The 24,875-nt window shown below is 38.2% G+C and overlaps 1 protein-coding gene across 1 annotated transcript in view; it reads right to left on the bottom strand.

Annotated features, from left to right (window-relative positions):
* Positions 1–209: 209 nt before the first annotated feature.
* Positions 210–24,875, bottom strand: part of farsb (phenylalanyl-tRNA synthetase subunit beta) — a 61,890-nt gene continuing 37,224 nt past the window's right edge. Inside the window, exons 16-17 of the mRNA XM_048604406.1 lie at positions 21,472–21,624; positions 210–915 (exon numbers count right to left, since the gene is read on the bottom strand). Of these exons, the coding sequence (XP_048460363.1) occupies positions 764–915; positions 21,472–21,624 (305 nt within the window). The 3' untranslated portion in view covers positions 210–763. The remainder of the gene's footprint in view (positions 916–21,471; positions 21,625–24,875) is intronic.

The following is a 24,875-nucleotide window of genomic DNA, read 5'->3' as shown; positions in this document are numbered from 1 at the left end:
CTGATAATGACACAAAATAGATAACATTGTAATGCCTTTTTTTTCCTGAATGATGGGTTTGTTTACACCATAGCATTTATAAGTAGTGCATTCTCAACATTGAGAAGTAAAGCAGCCACTGCACCAATTCAACTGATTAAATGCTATTAAATCCTTATGGGGCAGGAAGAAAATAATTGATTCATTGCAGACTGGCAGACATTACATGATTTAGGTATTCCACATATTTACATTATAAAATGGATAAATGTAGCCATTGGCAGTTGCCACTTTTGCATACAGTACTGTAACACTGAACAGGGAAAACCATCCAGTTGGCTTTATGCCACTAACCAAAACTATTTTATCCATTATATATGCATTTCTTTTAGATCATATTTGCTGCTATTAATATACAGAAAACAGAGAGCAGTTTTTGTTTCAGGGAATGGTTCGTGTTACAGCAGGCAAGCTAGACCTCTGTGTATCAACATTTTGGTTGTAAATTTTTTTACTTCGAATATTATGCTTACATGTTGCACTGAATTGCAGCTTTGCACATTTATAGTTTCAATTGATTTATGCTAAAGAATGTACTATCAAGTTTCAAGCAAACAGATAAAATCACAGAAGGGAAAATATATTTAACCACAGAGCAGACATGGGATCCTCTGCCTCATTAAATATTTATCTTTACAGCTGAACAGTGTCAGTAGTTGCTCTTTGCACAGAATGACTTAAGGACACAAAAAGTGTGATAAGAACTAAGAAGCAATCTCATCGCTCAAAGAAAGGGCTCAATGTCAATTTCGAGAGCAGAGCAGGGCATGGTCAGTTCAAATTTGGTGATAACATCAGGATGAAGAACTCCCAGCTTGCCAATGCTCTGACCTTTAGCAAAGATCTCAGCACATCGACCCGGGAAGAAAGTAGAATCTGTAAAAGAAGGAAACAAAACAAAAACCATCAGTACTTCTCCACCTTCAATAACCAGCAGATGTAATTCACTTTCTTCGCACTGCCCTGCAGCTGGCAACTGATAATGCCTTTAATTAAATCTTCAACAGCCCTAAATGAAAATTTATAATTGTCTTCCGCAGGTCAGAAGTGAGCTACACTTTGATGATGGTGGTCGAATCCCTCTTTTCCCTCAGAATCCAAATGAATACTAGTCTTTATCACATTTTCAAGATAATTAACCATCAAAGGCACAAAATACCATCAAAGTTTTCTTTGCCAAAAGACAAGCAAGCTAGCAACTGGGATGTCATTTAAAGTATATAAAAAGTCACTTCATGGCTTCCTTAAAAATTCAATCGCAGTTTTTTGATAATTCTTTTTATTAGTCTCATTTTATTCTCACTTGTCTCTGTTCTATGTTAGCGTATATCCTTCCAGTAAATGATCATGAAGTAACTAACTCTTTGAATAGACATTTAAGTGGTTATGTTCATTTTTCTATACTGAAACACTCCTGAACAGAGAACACTGGTATTGTTCATCTGCAAACTTTGTTAGACCTGCTTTACTTTGCCCAGGAGCAGAAAAACTACAGAAAGGAAGTTCCCAGATACAATTTAGCACAAAGACTTAACATTTTGGTAGCTGCAAAAACAATGTACATAGGTAAGATTTGGAGTACATGTGCAATGTAGAAATATCTTGGTTTTCAATTGCAGTAAACAGCACAATCAGCAAACATACTAAAAATATCCTTCATACTGAAGTACTATGTTTTTGCTGGGCAATGAATAAGAATGCCCTGAAGTTTGCAGAATTAAAAAATCAGACATTAATGATTTGTTTTCCATACGAGCATCTAACCGCTCTGCACAGTATTATCAGTTACACAGAAATTACAAAATTTATGCTAAATAATACAACTTCTGACAAAATAAATTGGATGTTTGCTTTAAAAGTAATGTTGAGTTGATCTTTCAATTCCTTTCCTGTGTAGTAACATTTTGAAATACTTCATCTGGAAAATACATTATAAAGTAATTTAGGGACTAGACAGCACATTTTGTTACAACGGAAGTGATGGATTTTTCCATGAAGCTCAGCAAATAACTCTGCTCAGGCCTCAGGAAAGGAGGAATCACTGGCCCACTATCCAGATCATTCTATCCTGGGCGTTCCCGCCTTACATGGTCATCATGGTCCACCCTTTTGGGACTCCCCTCTCATCTCCCTGTGTGATTCCACACTTATCTGCTACTGTGGACACCAACACCAAGAGTGCACAGCAACTAGTACTGGTGGGGATGCATTGCCTGCCAGGCCTACAGGTGGGGGTATAATAAACATCTGAAAAATCCTCTTCAGAGTTGAATCTAAAACAATGGCCCAAGAACTGCTGTGATGGACCATGAATTCAGTCTGTGTTGGTTCAACTTGACTTTGCTTATTTGATGTCGATAAAGCTTTGTCCTGCACATTGCTGAGAGTTTGAGAAGGAAGTAGCTCAGCGCCCTCTGCAGGGCAGCTGGGATGCGAGTCCCTTTGTGCGTTTTCTCAACCAGTTAGAGTGAAGATTTGCGGAATGAGCAGTTCAAGCTCCGAACAAGAAAATGTAGACTAGAATGGTGAATTCTATGGTTCAAATTTTCTGCAGATCGTCAGAGGTGAAACGTGTACTTGCATCTGGACCTTGAAGAAGTCCTGGCACACAGACACATGCAGCAATCCCCTGGGAAGTTTACACTTCCAAAGGGCTGATTTTTACTGCCTGGAACTTTCTCCAAACGTGTCCAACACTGAGCTCAGTGTCAGCAGCTTGGGATGCACATGTGGGTCTTCCCTGGATAATTACTCTTGAAATCTTACACTGGTTAATACCTAGTCAGTCTTAATGATTAACCAGGAGAACTGAATTGCGCACAACTAAATTCTTAATTGCTTCTGAACCAACCCAATTACCCAGACATCAGAAGTCCTGGTTCAAAAATCACAAATGGGTCAGATCATGGAATGATTCACAGGTAGTGACAAAGTCACCCACCATCCTGACTTGAAACTATATTGCTGTTCTTTCACTGTTGCTGGCTCAAAATTCTGAAACTCTTATCTTTGCAATACTGTCGGTCTTCCAGTATCCCAAGGACTGCGGTTGTTCAAGAATGCAGTTTATATCCATTTACTACAGGGCAATTAGTGATGGACAACAAATGTTGGTCCAGCCACTGATACCCATATCCCATGAACAAATAAAATGTCTTCCACTGACTGGAAGACATTGACCTATGGCAAGTCATTTCAGAAAGAGAAAGAGAGGTAAATTATGAACTGAAAAAAAAGCTAAATCTAATTGAAAAATTCTCTAAATATTAAAACATAAAGAAATGAGGCTCTGATTAATAACAGTTAATTCTCAGTGCCTGAGAGGCTGATTGCCTTCAATCCACACTTGCTTTTCCCTTAAAATAATTTTCTATAGCAAACGTATGTCATATTTATCATGTAAGAACAGGACCTTCACTTTACTCAATGCATTTGAAGAGTGAGTCAGACCAGGGAGGGGGGTGTTGGCTGTTTCCAGGCAGATGCCTTCACCTCCAGGTGCTGCAATATTTGTACCTAAGTAAAATGCCTTTTTTTTGGGCAGGAGGAGGAGGATGTGGGTCAGCCTCAATGTTATTTTAATCCAACTTTTTACCCAAGGTTGTACCTCAACATTATTACAACATTTAGTGAAATATTAACAGTTCGCATTAGTAGATGTCTGAAGAGGACTTTTAGAACTGTTTTATCATGTACAATAAACTAATCAAATGCATTTACACATCTAAACGTATTTCACCTCTCGTCCCCATGAGCCTATAAATAACTCATGGAGTGAGAGATCAGTTAGTCTTTCGGAAATTAAAGTATTTGTGTTTAAATCCCAAATCTAGAGACAAAAGCACAGAATGAATCTAACAGTACCAACTGCGTAGCTTGTGAAATGTCATTAGCTAAAAGGATTGTAATGAAATTAGTCTCCAATTTCGAAATGGTTTCTATTTATGTTTTAATTCTTCAGAAAAGCTCTTCACCATCTAGCAATCTCCTTTGTCCAAAGGGATAAGAGCTTCAGCAGCCGCTATCTCTAGCCATTATTCAACCTGCTTCCACAGTCAATGAGAGATTTTCAGCAAACTCAGCTGGCTCAGTTTTATGCTCCTTCAGGGAGAGAATCCTTGGCATGATGATACATTCCACTTAATAGCCTGGCTAGGGATAAAATACACCAACAGTGAAAAAGGCTCAACTACTAGACAGTCCATCAGACCTGGATTATTTGGTTCAGGACTGGGCGAGGAGCCAGTCAAAGGTCTGGAATGACTTTCAAAGAAACTGAGAGAACTTCTCTTTTCCCCTCAGGTTCTCCCCTTTCCCATTTTCACATACAGCATGTAGAGGGTAGTTTCCACCACCCACTTGGGTGGGAAATTGGCAGGAAGGATCACCCTCTGCTACAGAATCCATCTAATTCTCATTTCCATTGAAATCAAATGTTGCAGATTTCACTAACAGAAGGCAGACAAAACTGATCAGACGTACAACATCCCAGAATTTACTGCACCTTTTCCCGGCATTGATTCATTCAGCAGGAAAGGATAGCTTAATACCTGATTAAACCAAAATGCACTTCGTCTGTGATGCACTCAGTACTTGGCAAGCAAAGAACACATTTCAATACTAAGTAATAGTAAAATCTCACAGAAGTCACTAGTGAAACCCCAAACCATCAAACCTTTAACGAATGACAATATAACTCTATGCCACAAAGGAATGAAACTCCTGATTAATAACAGTTAATTCTAAGTGCCTGGGAGGCTGATTGTCTCCAATCCACAATTGCTCATGCCTTAAAATAACTTTCTATGGTAAATGTACGTCATATGTACCACACAAGAACGGGACCATCACACTACTCAATGCATTTGAAGAGGGAGTCAGTCGGCGGGGGGTGGGGTTGTGAGGGGGTTGACTGATTTCAGGCAGGTGTCCTCACCTAAAGTAGCGAGTGTGGGAGGTGGGTCAGCCTCAATGTTATTTTAATCCAATTTTTCGCCCAAGGTTGCATTTTGACATTATTACAACGTTTAGAGAAATATTAACAGATCACATTAGTAGATGTCTGAAGGGGATTTTTAGAACTGTTTTATTATGTAGATATTGAGTTCCTCATTACTACTTCCAACCTCTTGATATCCACATAAGAGTATACCAATTCCCATCATAGCATTAAAGTATTGCGTTTAGTGTCCAGACCTCTGCTATCCAGATCTTGGCTTCTGATCAGCCCAAACTGTCGCTTTGTCATTCAGTAAATCGGAGTTGTTTGAGTGGGATGATGAGGATGGGAGGAGTATGGTGATGAAAGCGAGGCCGTGCATGTTTATGCCCCTTGAACACTGACCCGGCTGCAGGGATCCTGCAGGAATCCAAGGATAGCAATCAGAAGCTTGAACAGTATTCTTCCATTTTGTTTTCTACTTGACCGACCTCAATGGCATGCAGTGAATAGACTGAATTTGCTGCACGTACATGGAATATTCAGCCCATATGACTTGTGCTTCATGTGACTCCTTTCCACCCATACCTCAACTGTGCCTATAAACACAACCTATTTACCTCTTCCTCCTTTAATTATCTATTTTCTGCCTTAAATGTACCTATATGATTCATCTCAACCACTTCCTGTGGGAACTAGATCCCTATTCTTGCCACTCTCCGGGATTTTAGAAATAAAATTCTCAAATTCCTTGTATGGAACTGTTAGTGACTATTTTGTATTGGTAATGACTGGTTTTGGACTATCCACAATTGCAACATTCTTTTCTTCATCTATTCTGTCAAACTGTCTTCCATAATTTAAAAGGCCACATCTTATTCTTTGCTTTTCTAGAGAAAACAGCCAATGTCTTCACTCTCTCCTAGTGGGTATAATCCCTCAGGTTTGTTATCATCCACAGGAATTTTCTTTTTTGAGTTTCCATTGAATCATTGAAAAGCTTTTATTTCCTTCACCTAATTTTCTGCCTTTTACGGTCTCCAACAGCCATCAATGTGGATGCATTTTGGACATTGCTTTAATATAAGAACAGTTGCAGATGCCTTTCACTAAACTACAACCAGATTTTAACCACAGTATAAGAAATAGAGATAGGCCTGATTGAATGCATTGCTTATGTACAAGTCAGTTTAAGTTATTTGGAACTTCCACCTAAGCAGCAATTGGGGTGGAGGGGCTGGAAATGATAAAATCATCCTGAAAGCTCTTTAAGATACTTCATATTACAAATTAACCTTTTCCTTGCAGTGAATGGTTCCTACGTGGCACAGGAGTCTTGCACTCTGATTGCACAAAATGTGATTTAGTACACCAGAAAGGGGCAGAATGATGGCTCAGTTGTTAGCACTGCTGCCTCACTGCGCTAGGAACCTAGGTTCGATTCTACCTTCAGGCAACTGTCTGTGTGGAGTTTGCACATTCTCCTCATGTCTGCGTGGGTTTCCTCCGGGTGCCCCGGTTTCCTCTCACAGTCCAAAGATGTGCAGGTTAGGTGGATCAGCCATGGGAAATGCAGGGTTACAGGTACAGGGCAAAGGGTTATGTCTGGCTGGGATGCTCTTCAGAGGGTCGCTGTGGACTCGATGGGCGGAATGGCCTGCTTCCACGCCATAGGAATTCTACCATTCTCTATGTACTACAAATGAATCAACTGCATTTGCACATCCAAACTTATTTCCCCTCTCGTCCCAAGTAAGCCTATAAATAACTCATGGAGTGAGGGTTGAGTCACTAAGTTCAAGCAGCGCTTACACATACAGTAAAATTTGCATTATCTGGCACCTCACCTCGCCTCTCTGATATCCCATAATCCCAACCAAGTGCCACTGTTGTTACTTTAACAAAAACCCAACATTGTCAGTCTGAATAATTGCAAAAGAACCTGCTGAAGGTTTTGAAGGAGTGTTCACAATGAGAAGAGTCAATGAGTTAGTCAACATTTTTGATTTACTGGCACACCTGGTCATGGTGCATGCTGGATAATGCAATTTTTATTCTATAATTTTTTTAGTAAATGACAGGAAACACAGTTTTATCCACTAATATTCTTATTTGGTCGTGAATAAAAGAACACAAGAAATAGGAACAGGACTAGGTCATTTGGCCCCACAGGTCTGCCTGGTCTTTCAACAAGTTCATGGCTGATCTGCTTCATCTGCAACCCTCGTTTCTTCCCAGCTAAGTATAGCCCTCAACTCCCTGATCTTTCAGAAATCCATTTACCTCCTCTTTAAATATCTTCAGTGAACCAGCCTCCACAACTTGCTGGGGTAGAGCACAGCAGACATTCACTACCCTCTGGGAGAAGGAATTTCTTTGCATCACAATATTAAATGAGTGTCTCTTATTCTGGAACTATGTCTCTAGTTTGAGACTCCCCCATCTGTGGAAAGATCTTCTCAACATCTACTCTATCAAGCCCTCTCAGAATCTTGAATGCTTCAATAAATCACCATCATTATTCTAAACTCTAACGAATAAAGACCTAGCCTGTTTAACCTTTCTTATTAAGTTCATAATTAGCCTAGCAAATCTCTTTTGAACAATGCCAATATATCCTTTTTTAAATGCATGGATCAAAACTGTACAAACTACTTCAGTGCAGTTCTCACCAACACCCCGTACAGTCAGAAGACTTCCCTGTTTTAAACTCCAATCCTCTAGCAATAAAGGTCAAAATTACATGTGCCTTCTTAATTACTTGCTGCAACTGTATGCTAACCTTTTGTGGTTGATACACAAAGAACACCTAGGTTCCTCTGTGCTGCACTTTCTTTGCGATCCTTCTCTACTTAAATAATAGTTCACCTATTTATTCTTCCTACTAAAGTGCATGACCTCACATTCTCCTATAATAAATTCCATCTGTCTAGTTTTTGCCCATTAAGTCAACCTATCTATAACCCCTTGCAGATCCCTTATGCCCTCATCACAACATGCCCTCCCACTATTTTTGTTCAGCATATTTAGCTATGTTACCCTGTTCCGAAGGAGGGTCACTGGACCCGAAATATTAACTCTAATTTCTCTCCATAGGTGCTGCCAGAGCTGTTGAGTTTCGCCAGCAATTTGTTTTTCTTTCGGATTTCCAGCATCCACAATTCTTTGTTTTTTCTTTAAATACAGTCTGGGTCACTTCTGATACCAGACATTTATAGTGTGATAAAATGACAACATGTCCAACTTCCCCAGTTATTCTTATCTGCTTATTTTGAATGCAGCAAAATGAAAGTTGACATAAAACAGTAAGAAAATGGGACACTTACATCATGCTGGAAAATTGAAAAGTAAGGACATCTATTTTAACACAAAAAAAAAATCACTGAAAGAAAAAGAAACTGCACATTGCATGAGCAGCTTAAAAAAAAATTCTGTTCAACTCTTCTTCCTCTCCAAAAATTTATGACAAGCCCTGTGCAAGAAGGCACCAGAAGCTTGTTTAGCATTTGAACTGGACAGGTGGAAAGCCTCTCAGGTATCCTAATCCTTTCAGGTTAAGCACTATCTCTACACTCATACCACATCAAAGAACCTAACTAACAAACTAATAATGACTTATCCAGGCACAAAACCAACATCAGCTGAAAACCTGAACAAGCACGCCTGCAGCTATGTCTCCAGCCATTGCCCTACTGCATCTGGGATCAATGGTATGGTTAGCTGTAGGTCTGCAGTTGTGAACCACCAAACTGTATTGGCACTAATCAACTTGACTTACTTGTTGCAACCACTGCACTAGTATCCCATCCCACCTGCACACACAAAGAAACAATTTTCCTACATCATAGAATTACACTCACAGAATTTCCAGCACAAAAATGGGGCATTTGGCCTAAGCAGTCTATGCTGGCACTTCCCTCTCTTATGATATGGATGCCAAAGTGACAATCAACCTATCCACTGAATTCCTACATTTCTTAGAAACAACCACCTTCCTGTTAAAGAGAGAATGGAGATGGAGTGTGCTAAACAGGGAATAAATGAAGAAAAACTTATGTTCTAAATTCATGGTAAATGCACATGAAATATCCACATTTTACAGCTGGTTTCTATTTATACTTATAGTAAATACAAACCTTAACACATGAACTAAAATTTCTTCACTACGTCAATTATACCTCTGTGAAAAACTTAAGTGTATTTAAATAACAACACACTCTCTGCAGGCTACATTACTCTGTTTTCACTCAGCCCTTCAATTGGGTACATATTTATTTTACAAGTTCAGAGCTCAGGTATCATATACCACAAATATTGATATAATTTCTACTTTTGTAATGGGAAGATCATGTCACATTCCAATTACAATTTTTAAAAAATCTGGACTATTCTAAGTTCTATGTATTCTAAATTCGCATTCCATTTTGGTTTAAGAAACACTCAGTGCCCACAGCAGGTTTAGATAGTAACCACAAAAAATACAGTGCTCCATTACCATTGAGGTGGTATTTCTTCACTGTTATACACCAATCTCTCTAGTAAAGGCTAACATATACATTTGTGTTCTTATTTGTTTGTTGTACTTGCCTGTTAGCTTCATGATTCATATTAAAGGATATATTTCCCAATCTCACCAATCAAATAAAAACTGTGCTTTATTAAATTTCCACTACCTTTCAAAAAGTGGACGCCTTCACACAATCACTAGACTACATTTCTTTGCAACCTATTTGCAACTTTTTCACAGCCTATGTTTCCACCTAGCATTAAATGGATACATTATATTCAGTCCCAATAATAAGTAGCTGAGGTCCAAGCACTGATTTCTGCAGCTCCCTCTAGCTACAGCCTGCTAACCTGAACATACCAGGTTATTCCTATTCTCTGTTATCTGTTCATTACCTAATCCTCAAATGCAAAATACATTATTCCAAATCCCGTGACGCCTAATTTTGAGTATAACCTCAAGTAAGGCACGTTATTCAATGCTTTCTGAAAATCCAAATGCTAGTTTTCCATTTATATACCTTACCAAACACACCCTTAAAAGCTAATAAATTTGTTTAACATTATTTCTCTTTCATAAATTTATAGATGCTACTTAATCATATAATGATTTTCTGACTACCCTGTTCCCAAGTCTCTATCAGATTCCAGCATTTTTCCTACTACTAGTGTCAGGCTAACAGGCCTACAATTTCCTTTCTTGAATAGCAGGGTTACATTTGCTACATTTGATCCATGTGTACTGTTCTAGAATCTAGGGATTTATGGAAGGTCAAAATCACTGCAGCTTCCATCTGTGCACTGATCTCCTTTAAAATCCTAAAATGCAGTGATTGGGTTCAGAAGATTTGTATATCTTATATTTTATTGGCAATGTACTTAAGATAACAAAAAGTCAATTGATATAATGAAGCTTATTGTCCCTTAGAAATTTGTTTATCTGGAGCTAGTTGTGCTATGTCAGATTTTAAAACAATATCTAAAATACTACATTTAAAATTAGTTGTACATACTTTCTATATTTATGCAGATTCAGTTTCACCATAGCAATCTGATTTTCATTCATCTTTGTTCAATTAGAAAAGGAGAAAGAATTGGAGTAAAGACAGTGAACTGTCACTACTTAGCAACAGACTAATGTGCATCAGAATTAGGTCCTTCACTCTGAATTGCTCCTTAGTACATTTTTACTATGAGAAATTACTGTCGAGAAGATCAAGAGCGTTACTCGATCAATGTAATCAAAATGTCCAAATTTATCTCAAAAAGGCAAAGGAACACAAGATACACTGATTATCTTGTATTGAACAATTGTTTGCTCACTATGGGTTGGCTGTTTTGTCACAAGATACATTAAGTATCACAGTTTTCATTAAAATTAATCCAGTATTCAATTTGATTCACATACTCAATAAAACAAAAAGCAAATAGCAAACATATATACTGAATGCAAGTCATCAAGGCCAACAGTTTCCAGTTCTGAAGAAGGGTCACTTGACCTGAAACGTTAACTCTGATTTCTGTCCACAGATGCTGCCTGACCTGCTGAGCATTTACAGCAGTTTCTATTTTTATTTCCAACAGTTTCTACTTGGGCTATAGTCACTAAACTGGCACAAACAGTGGTAGTTTTAGAATGTGAATTATTTGCTCAAGTTTCTGCATATTGTTGCAAGCAAACTCCTCTCGATGTAATTCTGCAGTGAATTAGAAGGTAATTTTTTAAAAACTGTTTTCATTCGAAATTACTCAATAGATTTAAGATTGGTAATTTTGTAACTTTGTTGACTAATGCAACTGAAAATAGGTGGGTACATTTAAAAAAACAATTATTTTTAAATCTGTATGTCTCATTCTCTATGATTAATCCTATTTTTATAAAAATCAACAAGTACATTTAAAATTGACAAAAAGTCATTTAGTAGTGGCATTGGGATACAGTAGTTAGTAGCTTTGTGAAAGTAAACATTTTTTAAAGTGTACATTGGGGCCCTTGTGCATAAAAACGGTCTATTTTAGGAGAGCACTCATAGGCCTGTCTATGAGTATGATTAACAGAAAAGCAGAATTAGTGATTAATTCAACCTGGATGTGTGACCTGTTTTGTGGAATGGGGCCACAACATTTTTAGAATAATGCAAAAGATCATGAAAACTCAATTTGCACTTAAAATTTCTCAAGCTCTTGTGCTGTTTTATGATTTTTGAATGATTTGGGCCCCAGTGGAAACTCTGGGTCCAGTGTCCAATTTTAAATTAAAAATTTTGAAAACACTGTTACCACATGCATATTGCTGGACCTCACTTTCAAGATTTAGATAATGTTACTGAACTGTTCGAGAAACTTAAAACAATTCAATTCCCAATGTCCTGCCATCCTGTAACAGCCTCTGAATTGTAGTGCTGTTTGAATAACTGAAAACTAGATTACCAATGCTTTAGAGAAACATCAAGTACTTCAACATACATCTCCAAAATATGCAAGAACATGTTAAAAACCAACAATACATCTTCACGTCCAGAAGTTTCTGATAAAAGTTTTTCTGCTTTGATGCCACGTAGTCAGCAGCTACCTGAAACCCTGTTAGCCAGAACTGTGTTTTAATGCTTGCATAACTGCAATACAAAATATAATCCAAAGACAGTAAGCATATTTGGTAAGATGTCTCCACAAAAACATTTAAAATACTGCTTTTCTATTTCCACAATTAAGGGGATGATTGAACATCATCATCAGTGGTGATTTTCTGAAACACAAGCCATGGGAAGACAGGAAGAACGTCCTTTAGATGTGGGGTATCCAAATACAGGCCACAGGCATATCACTGCAGTCACAAGATACTGGTTCATGCTATACGAGTAACATTGTTTGATAAACTACTGCCTTTCCATACAAAGCTGTCTCACAATGGGCAATTCATGGGTGTCTCATCAAAGCTTAGAAATTACCGTGGAAATATTAATCTGTTAAATTAATTGAGTAATGTTTTGAGAATGTGAAGCTAGTCTCAATATGAAAGCATGTGGGATTAGGGGTAATATATTGACATAGGTTGAAAATTGGTGAGCAGACAGTAGGAATGAATGGATCTTTTTCATGATGGAAGGCAATGACTGGTGGGGTTGCACAAGGATCAGTGCTTGGGTCTCAGCTATTCACAAAAGTATCAACAATTTGGAATTAAATGCAATATTTCCAGGTGTGCCGATATTACAAAGCCAGGAAGAACTGCAATTGGTAAAGAGACTTCAAGGTAATTTACACCAATTGACTGAGTGGGCAACTACATGGCAGACGCAGTAGAATGTAGCTAAGTGTGAAGTAATTCACTTCATTAGGAAAAGAAAGAGGCAGAGTATTTTGTTTTAATTACAGTAGTTTGCAAAATGTTGATGTAAAAAGGGACCTAGGTGCCCTTGTGCAGCAGTCACTGAAAACAAGCATGCAGGTGCAGAAAGCAGTTTGGAAGGCAAACGGCAAGTTGACTTTCATTGTAAAGGGGTTTAAATACAGAAGCGAAGATGTCTTGCTGCACCTTTAGAGGGCCCTGGTGAGACCACACCTGGAATATTGAGTGCAGTTTTGGTCTTTTTGCTAAGAAATGATATACTTATCAGACAAGGAGAGCAGCAAAGCCTTACTTAGCTGATTCCTGCAATAGTAGGTTTGTCATACTAGGTAAGGTTGGGTTGAATAGGCTTGTATCACTAGAGTTTAGAAGAACGAGAGAGGATCTCAGTGGAACATATAAAATTCCGACAATTAGGTACAAAGACAGTGAGTGTTAGAGGGCTAGAAAGCAGCTCAGAGATGCATCTTGGTCAAATACATGACCTGAGTGCTCTTTCAGCAGCATTTCAACAAAAGGTGCTGGTGTGCTCCAAAGTGAAGCACTGAAGTGCAGAACTGTATTGTAAGTGACATACCAGGAGATAAATTAAAAAAATTAAGATGAGATTAACAGATAATGACCTGCTAATCAATTAAAAACAGATGCAAACATGCCTCCTGCTGCTCACCAGTGAGGTTTCTGTCTCACTGTACAATACTTAGTTACAGTTTCAGACTTTTAGTTCTCAACATTCAGAATCTCCTCACTCAATCTCACCATATTTTTCAACATTTTCACCAATGCCCGGGAAAATTTTGCCAAATGTTACTTTTTGGGGACACTGAGTTTAGACAAATCAACACCATCCGTTTTGGGTTCAGGAGAGCTTACCACAGTAACAAGCTTCTGATTGGTTGGATTGCAGTTTAATACAGACCTTGTGAAGGGTGCAAAAGAGAAAAATGCAAGGATACCTCCAGAAGTTAGTTGCATTACTCTTTCTTTCTCCGTAAAGTTTGCTGCCTCTGATTTTCTCTCAAAACAGCAGAAAAACTACATTCGGAGATGTTCAAAGAAATAATTATAAAACCCAAAAACCAAATAAGGAACCCATAAACTGCAGACTGATCATCAGTGTAATAACATTGAGGCATAATCAAAGAATCAATAGGACTGTGAAACCAACCCAACTATTTTTGTAATAACAAGGTGTAGAGCTGGATGAACACAGCAGGCCAAGCAGCATCAGTGGAGCAGGAAGGCTGACGTTTCGGGCCTACACCCTTCTTCAGCATCTGCAGTTCCTACTATCTCTGAAACAACTATTTTTGTAATTTGGACCGATGGTACAGAACTGTGCTCTGATTATTTCTTTTCCCTCCATTCATGCTATTTGCACTTTGTCTGTTCCTTTTTTCCTCTGTGTGTGGGAGTTTTAAAAGAGGTAGTTTAAGAAACGTAAATGAAAAATCCTGCTCTTTTACTGTTCTTGTTAAAGTTAAAAGTATTACAATAAAGACAGTTTTTTCATCGTTACTGGATAAAATGGATGTGTTTGGCTTTTGTCCCAGTAGCAGTCACAGAAGCAAGTTGGGATTTTTGGTAGTTTCATTACCTTTCAATATTTCGGGGGATTCTACGAATAGTAGAGCTTGACTTCCAATGTACTATCCCAGTAAGTCGTGATAACCTGATTCCCATCAATTCCAGTTTACCTCGGGCTCCTTGATGACGCCCTTGGTCAAATGGTGCCTTGATGTCAAGGCCATTCTCCCTGCATTTTGGAGTTCAGCTTTTTGCTTTCAAGTTTGGACCAAGGTTGTAATGAGATCAGCAGCAGAACAGCTCTGGTGGAACCCAGTCTGAGTGTCAGCGAACAGCTTATTCCTTTGCAAGGACTATTAGAAAGCATTGTCAAGGACCGCTTTCATCGCTTTGCAGATGACTGGGATTAGACTAATAGGTCTGTAATTAGATGGGTTGGATTTGTCCTACTTCTACTGTACAGGGCATACCTGGGCAACTGTCCATATTGCCTGTGTTGTGGCTGAACTGGAACAGCTTGGCTAGGAGCATGGCTAGTTCTGGAGCACTAGTCTTCAGTACTGGCGCCAGAATGTTCTTGGGGCCCACAGCCTTTGCAATATTCACTACCTTCAGCCATTTCTTGATGTCACATGAAGTAAAATGAATTGGTTGAAAACTGGCATCCAGGATACTGAGTACTCACAAGAAGGCAGAAATGGATCATTCACTCAGAACCTCTGGCTGAAGATGGATACAAATATTTCAGCACTAACACGCTGAGCTCTTCCATCATTGAGGTTGGGAATATTTGTGGAGTATGGCAAGCAAGTAGTCCTGTATTGCAGCTTTACCAGATGGACTCCTCATTTTCAGGTATGCATGATGCTGTTCCCTGCATGCTGTCCTGCACTTTTCACTGAAACATTGTTGATATCCTGCATTGATGGTAACAGTAAAGTGGGGCTTGTGCCAGGCCAAGGGTTGTAATTATAGTTGAATATAATTCTGTTGCTGATGATAGCCCATAGCACCACATGGATAACCAGTTTTGAATTGTTAGATCTGTTGGAGTCTCTCCCATTTAGCAGAGTGGAAGCGATATAAATGCAATGGAGACCGTTCAGTGGAGGTTTACTAATTTGATACCCAAAATTATGGTGGTGAAAGGTTGGACTGACTGGGTTTGTTTTTGTTGCTCTTTAGAAGATCGACGTATGGCAAGTTTGTGGGAATGAATGATCTACTTCTATTCTCAATTTGTATATTTATAACACCACATAGCCTCAATAAACATAACTCTCCAAAAGCTCTGCATCCATAAGCAATCTGCAAAATTTGATGGGATGATTTCCCATACAATTGCATTGTTCTGCCAAAATAAGACAATTATTTAATTACCTGTAATCAATTAATATAACACTAACAACCTAGATCATAAGTGCTAATTCAATATTCTAATTAAAAATCTCAGTGAGGTTGGACAGTACATGCTAATTATATTATAATACTGTTACACCTCTGTACTGTATATATAATGGACTAACCTCCTCCCTGGTCCCTGGAGATGGTAACCAGACCAGACATCTGACTCATGCACTGTCTGCTTTGCTACGCCTGTTTGCTAATGCGGCCGTTCCATATCCAAGCTTTAACAGGATCACTAAATCTCTTGATGATACATATTACTCTAAACGGCCACCTACAGCATCTCTGTTCCATTTTATGTAGCCTGAGTGAGGATCATTTTTCACACACAATCTCCAGAAAGGCTAATGGCACTCAACAATTTCATCCCTATTTCCAGTCATCTATATCTATGCACAGGTGTTTCACAGATGACTACAGAAGGTCAGAACCTGGTGGCATTTTGAGAAAATGTATTTTTACAAGTGCAGAAAGTGAGAGGTTGCAGTGTCCTGCATTTGACACAACAAGTCATGGTATACAGAAGTTTAATTAAAGGATGCAGCACATTTAGGAAGCCTTTCAATTAAATGAAGCATTTACTGTATCTAGAGGTGTTTTGTACCAAATTTATTCCCACAATTTCTGCATGGCAAATGAAACAACTGTGGTGGAAAATACATTACAGGAAAATGATGCTTCTTCATGCATTGGAAGCAGACACCTTACATTTGAACAGGTATGTTTTTATTATAGCATCCATTTGTAAAAGCTACTCATTGTTTATAGAAACGTACAGCACAAAAGGAGGCTGTTCAGCCTTTCAAACCTATACCAGGTGTTGACAAAGCCATAGTACTTGTTCATACATCTTTTCCTTTGCCCTTAAACTTGTAAATACATCAATAAGTAACCAGTAAACTCAAGTTTTGATATTATTTATGACATTAACTTCCACCATCTTTCAGGGTTTTCCAGCTCCCAACAGTAGAAAAACTCTCATTTAACCTCTAACTTATGACAAGCCATTCACAAAAGCAAATAATCTTATCTGTTTACTCCATCAAGGCCCCACAACATTGTGAAAACCCATCTAAAGTTATCTTTAACCATGTATGTCCAAAGATAGCTGACATAACTATTCCAACAACTCCTCATGAGTGAAGTCCTTTATCCTTGATAATACTCTCGTAAACCTCATCTGCTCTCTTTCCATGGCTTTTGCATCTTTTCCAATTTGCTAGAGTACAATCTTAATCCTGCTATAGTAACAATTTACTACCTTCACTTTTTTCGGCTTCTGCTTAAACCTCACTTACGTTCTGCATGCAATGTCACTATATATTCTAGTTTGGAGAAAGGAGGCCGTGTGAATTATTTATCCCCATTAAGATGGTTTTTAAGAAAACAGGTAAAAGGTTCTCCGCAGTTGTATAATTTCTCAGTAAATTAAAATGTTGCTGCCAGTGGGACATACGAATGATAAATAAATTCTCTGAAATTCCTCCCAAGGTAATTCCCCCAAAATTTCATCAAATATAGACATTACAAAATGCACAAATAAAAACAGAATGTGTACATAGTTGGTTATAGAATAGAATATTCTGAAATCATTACTTTGGCAAATGTACAGTAGAATTGAGCTGACATACAATGAAGGCCCTAGGTTTGAACTTTGGGCTGTGCACTGAATCAACTAGTTGTGAAGGAAACCTTTGAGATCAGGGAATGGGCAAATCTCTACATCGTGCACGATCATTCTTCCTTTCCTCCCACACAAAGTAGTCAGTGCAAGTACCAGCTTGGTTGCTGTATTTTTGGAAAACAACAACACTTATCTGGGACTCATCTGGGAGTTTTTGTGTGATGTAGTTGCTTACATACACTGGATAATGAACAAAAACTGAATACTTAGTGGAAGTGATTGTGTTAGCCTCAAATTTTCATTACAGAGCATGCACTGCCCCATTTTAATTTTGCCTTACTTTCTTAAAATGGTCTAAAGTGCTCTGGATGCTGCTTGAAACCATATGCAATTGCAACTTCTCTTGGTCATGAAAGGCAACTTTCAATACTGAAGTAGCAAACTTTTTCCAGCAAACTAAACTGCCATAAAAATAAATAAATGAAATGAACTTATGTTTATGTAGCAATTCATGACACTATCACAATATCTCAAACTACTTTTCATATAATGCATAACATACATTGTAACACAGACCGCACATGCAGTCTGCTTACAGTTCTTACTCCTTTCAGTTCCCTTCACTCCAGAATTTCGACATATTCATATCATGCTACTTGATCACAATACTTTTTAAAGCCTAATTTAGTTAGTTGCGTGACGACTTTGCCAATGTTTGAGCATTCATTACTGACTATGTAATAAATTTCCATAAATGCAATAACAGTTTTATTTTGGCTTATGTTTTAAAAGAGCCGCAATATATACTTCCGGAAGGTGGTACTAAAAATTTACTATTGGAATAGTTTAAGAACTAAAACCAATGAGTGAGCTATTCCCCAATCAAATTTGCGAACACCAAATTATTTTAAAAACATTAGACAGGGCACTTCGTGAGAACTTTTAGGACATAGAGATTATAGTTTGCTGGTGGTGGAAAGAATATCTCCTGGGGTTTCAGTCTGTTTCTGATCCACATCTTTTAGTCTCCTAACACATTAAAAGCAAAGCTAATCTGTCATTGAAAGAGTTGATTTGCATTCATAAATGAAACATATTGGCATATAATAGGAAATTTTTGGATGTGGTTAAGAATGGAAAAATGTCACTTAAAAACTCTTCACAGATTATAATGATACCTGAGTCAAGTTGCCCTGATTGTCGTATTCTGTCCATGTGTTAAATTGCCATTGTAATATTTATTCAAAACAATGTGCAGTTGTGTACAACCGATAAAAGATACTATTGAATAAGGTACATCAGAATTTATATCGCCACTCAAACACAGTGAACATTGTTCATAAAACACCATTAACATTTAAACCAGTCCATTACCTAATCTGTTAAAAGGAATTTAGCAGCAGTATTAAAAAATAATCTGAACACATTTTCAGTTCACACGGACATAGGTTTAGCAAGTATCAGCACAACTGAGTCAGATACAACACGCCTCCACCAGATATGTTTATTGGTGGGTGGGCACCTAAAATAGTGGGTACCCAGTCTAACACCTTCCCATTTCCCCCACTGAGATCACCACTATAATGCAGAGAGTGGGCAGGGGCCAATATCAGCAATCCACTCACCATATGTAAATAAATTATTAAGGGTCAATTGGCCCTGGTGTCCACACCGTAAAACAGTTGACGTGGGTGGTTGAGCAGGGCAAGATTGGAAAGACTGCTTCTCCTTCAATGGAATTTCTTTAAAATGACAGGAAGGACAGCAAGTGCCCGCTATACATCAAGGATACCTCTCTGAAGATAACTCTTTCCTTGCCACCTGTTCTGCAAAGCCCACATCCCAAGCCATCTCCCAATTGTTTTTAAACCTTCCTGACTCAATACCTGGACTCAGCTGGACAGCAGCTCCTAAGAGTGGGACTTCCAGCCCCGTGAAGAACAGGAGTGCCATTCTGCATTTATTCACACCACCAGCAGTGAGTTATTGCTGTGGAGTGGACTTTCTTTTCCATTGTTTGTTACTGACAAACACTTTGGTGGGGAGGGTGAGCAGTCCATCCCTGGCAATACTCAGTCCACTGTCTCAGCATCAGAACATTGTAAATCAAGTTCTAATCCAGGGTTCGAGCACATAACCCAGGCTAACACATCAGTATAGAACTCAGGGAATACAGTATTATCAGAGGCATTTTCTCAAAATAATTACTTGACTCAGATCCTATAGCAAAAATACTTTCATTTATCATTATCATTGAAGTGTAATTAACAAGACAGCGATTTGTGGATACATCTACAGCACATGGACTGCAGCTGTTCAAAAAGACAGATCCCCACCACCTTCTCAAGGGCAACCAGGGATAAATGCTGACCCAGCTAGTGATGCACAGATCCCATAAAGTGAATTTTAAAAAAAACTTTCAACAATTCTATTTGCAGTTAAACAGAGATCTGGAGAATTCTGCCTGAGTTGGGCTGACCTCCAACAACTTTGCTATGTCAACATTTCATCTAAAGATTCATCAGTGAAACCCAGAGGACATGAGGTTACTGTAGTTTACCACTTAAACCTGCAATAAGATCTACAGCTGCCCAATATAGGGTAAGTGGATTTTAAATGTGCATTAACTGATAATTATACTCAAGAAACCTCTCTGGCACTGAAAATTAACTTTTGTAAGTGGGATGTCTAATTTATTTAGCTTTTGTTTTTAAGAGATTAAAGCAGAACTTTTTTTTTGCTTTTACTTCCCATCTTTTTTAAAACCTCTTTCTATCTGAATTCCAAGAATTATATTACTAGAAGACGTTACACAAACTGGGATTGAACGCCCTGAAATTTATAAGGGCAAGGAGTGAATTGTTGGAATTTTCAAGATATTAAGGGAAACTGATACAGTAAATAGAGACTTTTTCGTCTGTCTAAGACTAGAAGACGTAGCCTCAAGTTAATGTCAGATCTTTCAGCAGTGAAGTTAGGAACTAGTTCTGTATGCAAAAAAAAAGTCAAGGCTCAGAAAACCCTTCTGAAAATGACAGCTAACGCTTGGTCAATTCATAATTTTAAAGAAGTGAAATTGTTGTTAATCAAACATATTGGTGAGACAGAAAACCAAAAGAATTGACAGAATCTGAAGAATGGTCACTGGATCGGAAAGTTAACTCTGATTTCTCTCCACAGATGTTGTCAGATCTACTGAGATTTTCTAGCAATTTCAGATTGCTGAGACAGGCTATCTGGCAGGTCCATTGAATAGAGTCACAGATCAGCATGATTTCAATGAATGATGGATAAACTCAACGGGCTAAACAGGTTATGCTCATCCTATTTTTCTTTCTCTATTTTTCATTTTCTGTGCAGGATTTGATATTGAATTAAATGTTTTAACTTCAGCTTCCTAATTTAGACTCTGCACTGCAATTAAGAGTTCTCCAAACTAATTATTATTTTTTTCATTTGTGAGATATGAATGTCACTGGCTAGGCCAGCATTTATTGCCCATCCCTAATCGTCCAGAGGCCAGTTACAAATCAACAGGGTCTACAGTCAGATATAAGCCAGACCAGAAAAAGACAGCAGATTTCATTAGTTAACCAGATGGACTTTCACAACAATTGATGGTTACTAAGTGAGTTTTTAATTTCATAGTTTTTTTTTATTGAATTCAAACTTCACTACCTTCCATGGTGGGAGCAAAACACATGTCCCCAGAACATTAGCCTGGGCTGCTGGATTACCAATTTAATGACATTATTCCCATTTGAGGAGAGACATTGTCAAAGGTCTCTTACAGGAGATAGAGCATTCGACTTTTAATTAAGAATTCCAGGGCATAAGTCCATAAAAATGTCCGTAGGTAACTTTTAAGTGTAATGAGCAGCTGACACCATTTAGTCTCTGCTGACTGCAAGGTCTAGGTCAATAGATTCACTGAGTCTCAATACTTTTTCATCCTAGGTCTTGGGTGGGTAAAGGCACATTCTGGGTTATTGGAGGCATTAGAACGAAGGAAAGGAACTGGTGATGCTGAATTCGGGTACACTATCTTGAGTAAAATCTGAAAAAAACAACACTACTCACCTTCTACAGCCTGAATGTAGTATCCATTCTCTTTATCTGGTTTCAGTTCAAGCAGTTGCATTACACGGTCCAACATGCCATGGATCACCTCAAAGCCAGGATTCTTGTTGTAGTACACAGCACAGAGGCATCTGGAGTTCCTTGCACCAACATCTACATTCCAATAAAATTTGAAACAGTGGTACAAATTAAAAACCTATATCATTTTTGCCTAAAGTAGTTCACACACAAGGCAGCTATCAACAACATTGCACTAAGCTTATACTGAAGACAAATGCACTTTCAAACAAGCTCCTGAAGCTCAGAATATGGTCATTAGCAAGGTTAAACGACTTGGATGATAATCATTAAAAAAAAAGCTAAAGATGATGTCGAAAAGGATATTTGTGTTCTGTGACTGTGGAATTTTTACCATGAGGGAAGACTGCTGTCTGCAGATGTTAGTTTTCCTATCTTTGACAGCACAGATAATTGACGATTTCCAGGATATAATCAGTAGTGTAAATCTGGATAGGACACCTCTATTACAGAGAAGATAATGCACACATCTCCCTTAACTAAAGTCAACTGTTAATGCTTAACCTTGGAAACACTAAATTGATTATCATATTGTCCATTGATTACATCCTAGTGAGTCTGTTTCTCGGTCATTCCTCCAGAGAGTTTCCCTTGATTCTTTTGTGTAAAGTCAGTTTTGCACCAGCATTTATTAAATACATCCTCAGGATGTGGCGTTCCCAGGTGTGTATCTCACCAGTTTTTGTGTTGATGATGCTCCCACATGGTGCTAGGTAAGCATTTCCAGGACAGTTAGTATTTGGTCATGGTAGTGACTTGGAAGAGGTATTTGAAAATAACAGCTTTCTTGTGATCGAGGTCCTGGAGCTGGAAGATGCTGCCAACATAAGCAAATCCTGTACTCCAACTACAATGCCGCCAGTGATGGTTCTGGGCAGATGCAGACTTACATGTTACCAAATGAACAGACTCAGCTTTCTTTCGGAAAAGGTAGAGCTTTGTGAGAAGTGACATATATCCAGTTAAGTGGGGAGTGTTACATCATATTGCTGACTTGGGGCATGCAGAAAATGGAGAGGCTTTGTGAGTTCAGATTGGCAGCTGTTGCTCAGTACCGAGCCTCTTGTCTTGTTTCTGTAGTCAAGCTGTCGGTATGACTGGACCAGATACGCTTCTTAAGCTAATGGTGCTCCACACTACCACCACCAAACTGTTCCAAGATAATCGTGATGTAAGTGGGGCCATACATTGGTCTCAAGCTTAGTTGCACCAGCCTCATCAAGATCATTATTAGGAAATCACAACAATGCTGATACTGTTGCATTTTATAGGGTAAGTGGTTAGGAAAAGCTGTTGCAGAATATTTGTGGCACAAATGTTAGCGGTCTTTTGTCAACTCAAGATTGCTGCAATCTGCTCTTTGAAAACCCAGTAATTTCCAGAGCTTGTGATACTTGGCTTCCAACAAGCAGAACTTTCTGCTTTTAAGTCAGTTATGACTACAGCCATTGAATGGTATTTGTCATGTGCACCATCCTCCCAGCTTCAGTTTTACAGAGGCTGTTTGGTGGCATATTTGTTTGGACATATTATGACACATCTCTGCCGTCATCATAACCTGTGTTAGGACTTGAACTCATATCTTCTGTCTCAGAGGATGGGCCACTACTAATACATCGGTGCTATTTGATATCAAGGATAATTGGTCTTACCTCCCCTAACCTTCATTTCATGCCCAAGCCTAGATAAAGGCTTTGAGTTATTTGAAGATTTCTACCTTTCTAATTTATTGATTGCACTCCAATCAGCCAAAGCTTCTTAAAATCCTAAATGAAACTGTACCCTTGAAATTGGTTTAGTGGGTCAACAGATCCTGCCCTTGATCACTATCCTGTGACATTTGCTTGAAAAAGTGCTTGTGTCAATAGGATTAGGCTCAGCCATAATTTCTATACTCTCAGTCCAATGATATGCCAAAACACACAAAAATTGGGCAGAGAGAGGATCACAAGAGGTCATGATTGAGCTAACAAAGCCATAAGTCAGATATAAAGATAAATTTCTTTATGTCAGGTGATACATGAAAGATATCATTACATTCGCAGAAGCAAACTATTCCGCTAAACATCAAATTGGAGCAAGTATAATTATAGGTTTAGTGCAGAAAATGAGGCCGTCATGTACTGAATATTCTTTTCTCCATTCTGTACTTTTACATGTCTCAAAACGTTCTGCAGCAATATTTTTTGATAAACAAGTGGTAGAATTTTTTTTCCTTTTTTTGCATTGTTAAGGTCTCCAGAGATTGAGAACATTTGCCGTAACAACTTAGCCGTCAAAAACACGAATTGAGAAAAAAAACTTCATGTTGAGCCTAATTTAGCTTCATGAAGAATAAAAGCTAATTCTGCTAATGGTTGGTTACTGCTAATAAAAAGAATGCAACATATCAGATAAAATACTTATGCTATATCCTTGTCGTTTCAAGTAATTAAACCAAAATATTATCATAATGTCATGAAAGAATTTCTCTGCAGCTTATATTGGGCAAATAATGTTTGCTTAGATTTTGAGCTGCACGACTAACTGAATTTCTACCACACAAGTCCACCGTTCCATTATTGACCTTTGACAGATGCAGGAAATGAGGTTGAAGTGGCATGCTTTGAATTTGCCTTTTGCATCAGTACTCCTGATCAGGCCTTCTAACTGTTTCTTTCTGTGGGTGGACATACTCAAACCAACATTTATTGTTTAGTACTAAATTGCAGCATTGAGTATAAACACGTACATAACAGGCAATCAACATAACAGCTGGTCCAGGAGACTCTCAACTTAAAATAAACCTTCTACACATATAGATTTTTGCAAAATCTAAGTCCAACTTTTCTCTCCTTCTCTTACCGATTTTCTCCTGTCCGGAACAATTGATTCTTTGTTGGTATATGGTTTTTTTGTGCATGAGGCCCCTCTCTAATTCAGAGAAACCCTTCTAAATGTGTGAGCAAAGATGCTAATTACTATTTCAGAACTGAAAAACTTGCATTTCTCACACTACGTTATTTAAGAGGCAGCAAATTTACTGTATTGGAGCTACATAAATAAATTGCTGAACTGTCACTCATCAACTGCAGGACGACTGAGCAAAAGCCAAATTCGGCTCTTGGGTCAAAGAAAATAATAGAAATGTAATCATTAGTCAAGAGATCTGCAAAGCACGTTTCAGCCTGTATGTTAGGCATAAAGATACCTCAAGATGGCCGATTTACAGGACATTAAAATTATATGTTTTATTACATGAAAATCAATAATATAATTGGATTCTTTTATGAATCAATCCATCCTATGACTTGTTTTCTTAATTCTTTGATATTCCCTTTGAAGCA

Source organism: Rhincodon typus, chromosome 13, assembly GCF_021869965.1.
Source record: "Rhincodon typus isolate 14 chromosome 13, sRhiTyp1.1, whole genome shotgun sequence".
Lineage (NCBI taxonomy): Eukaryota > Metazoa > Chordata > Chondrichthyes > Orectolobiformes > Rhincodontidae > Rhincodon > Rhincodon typus.
Note: the sequence above shows the minus strand (reverse complement) of the source record. Positions and strands in the feature narration are given on the sequence as shown.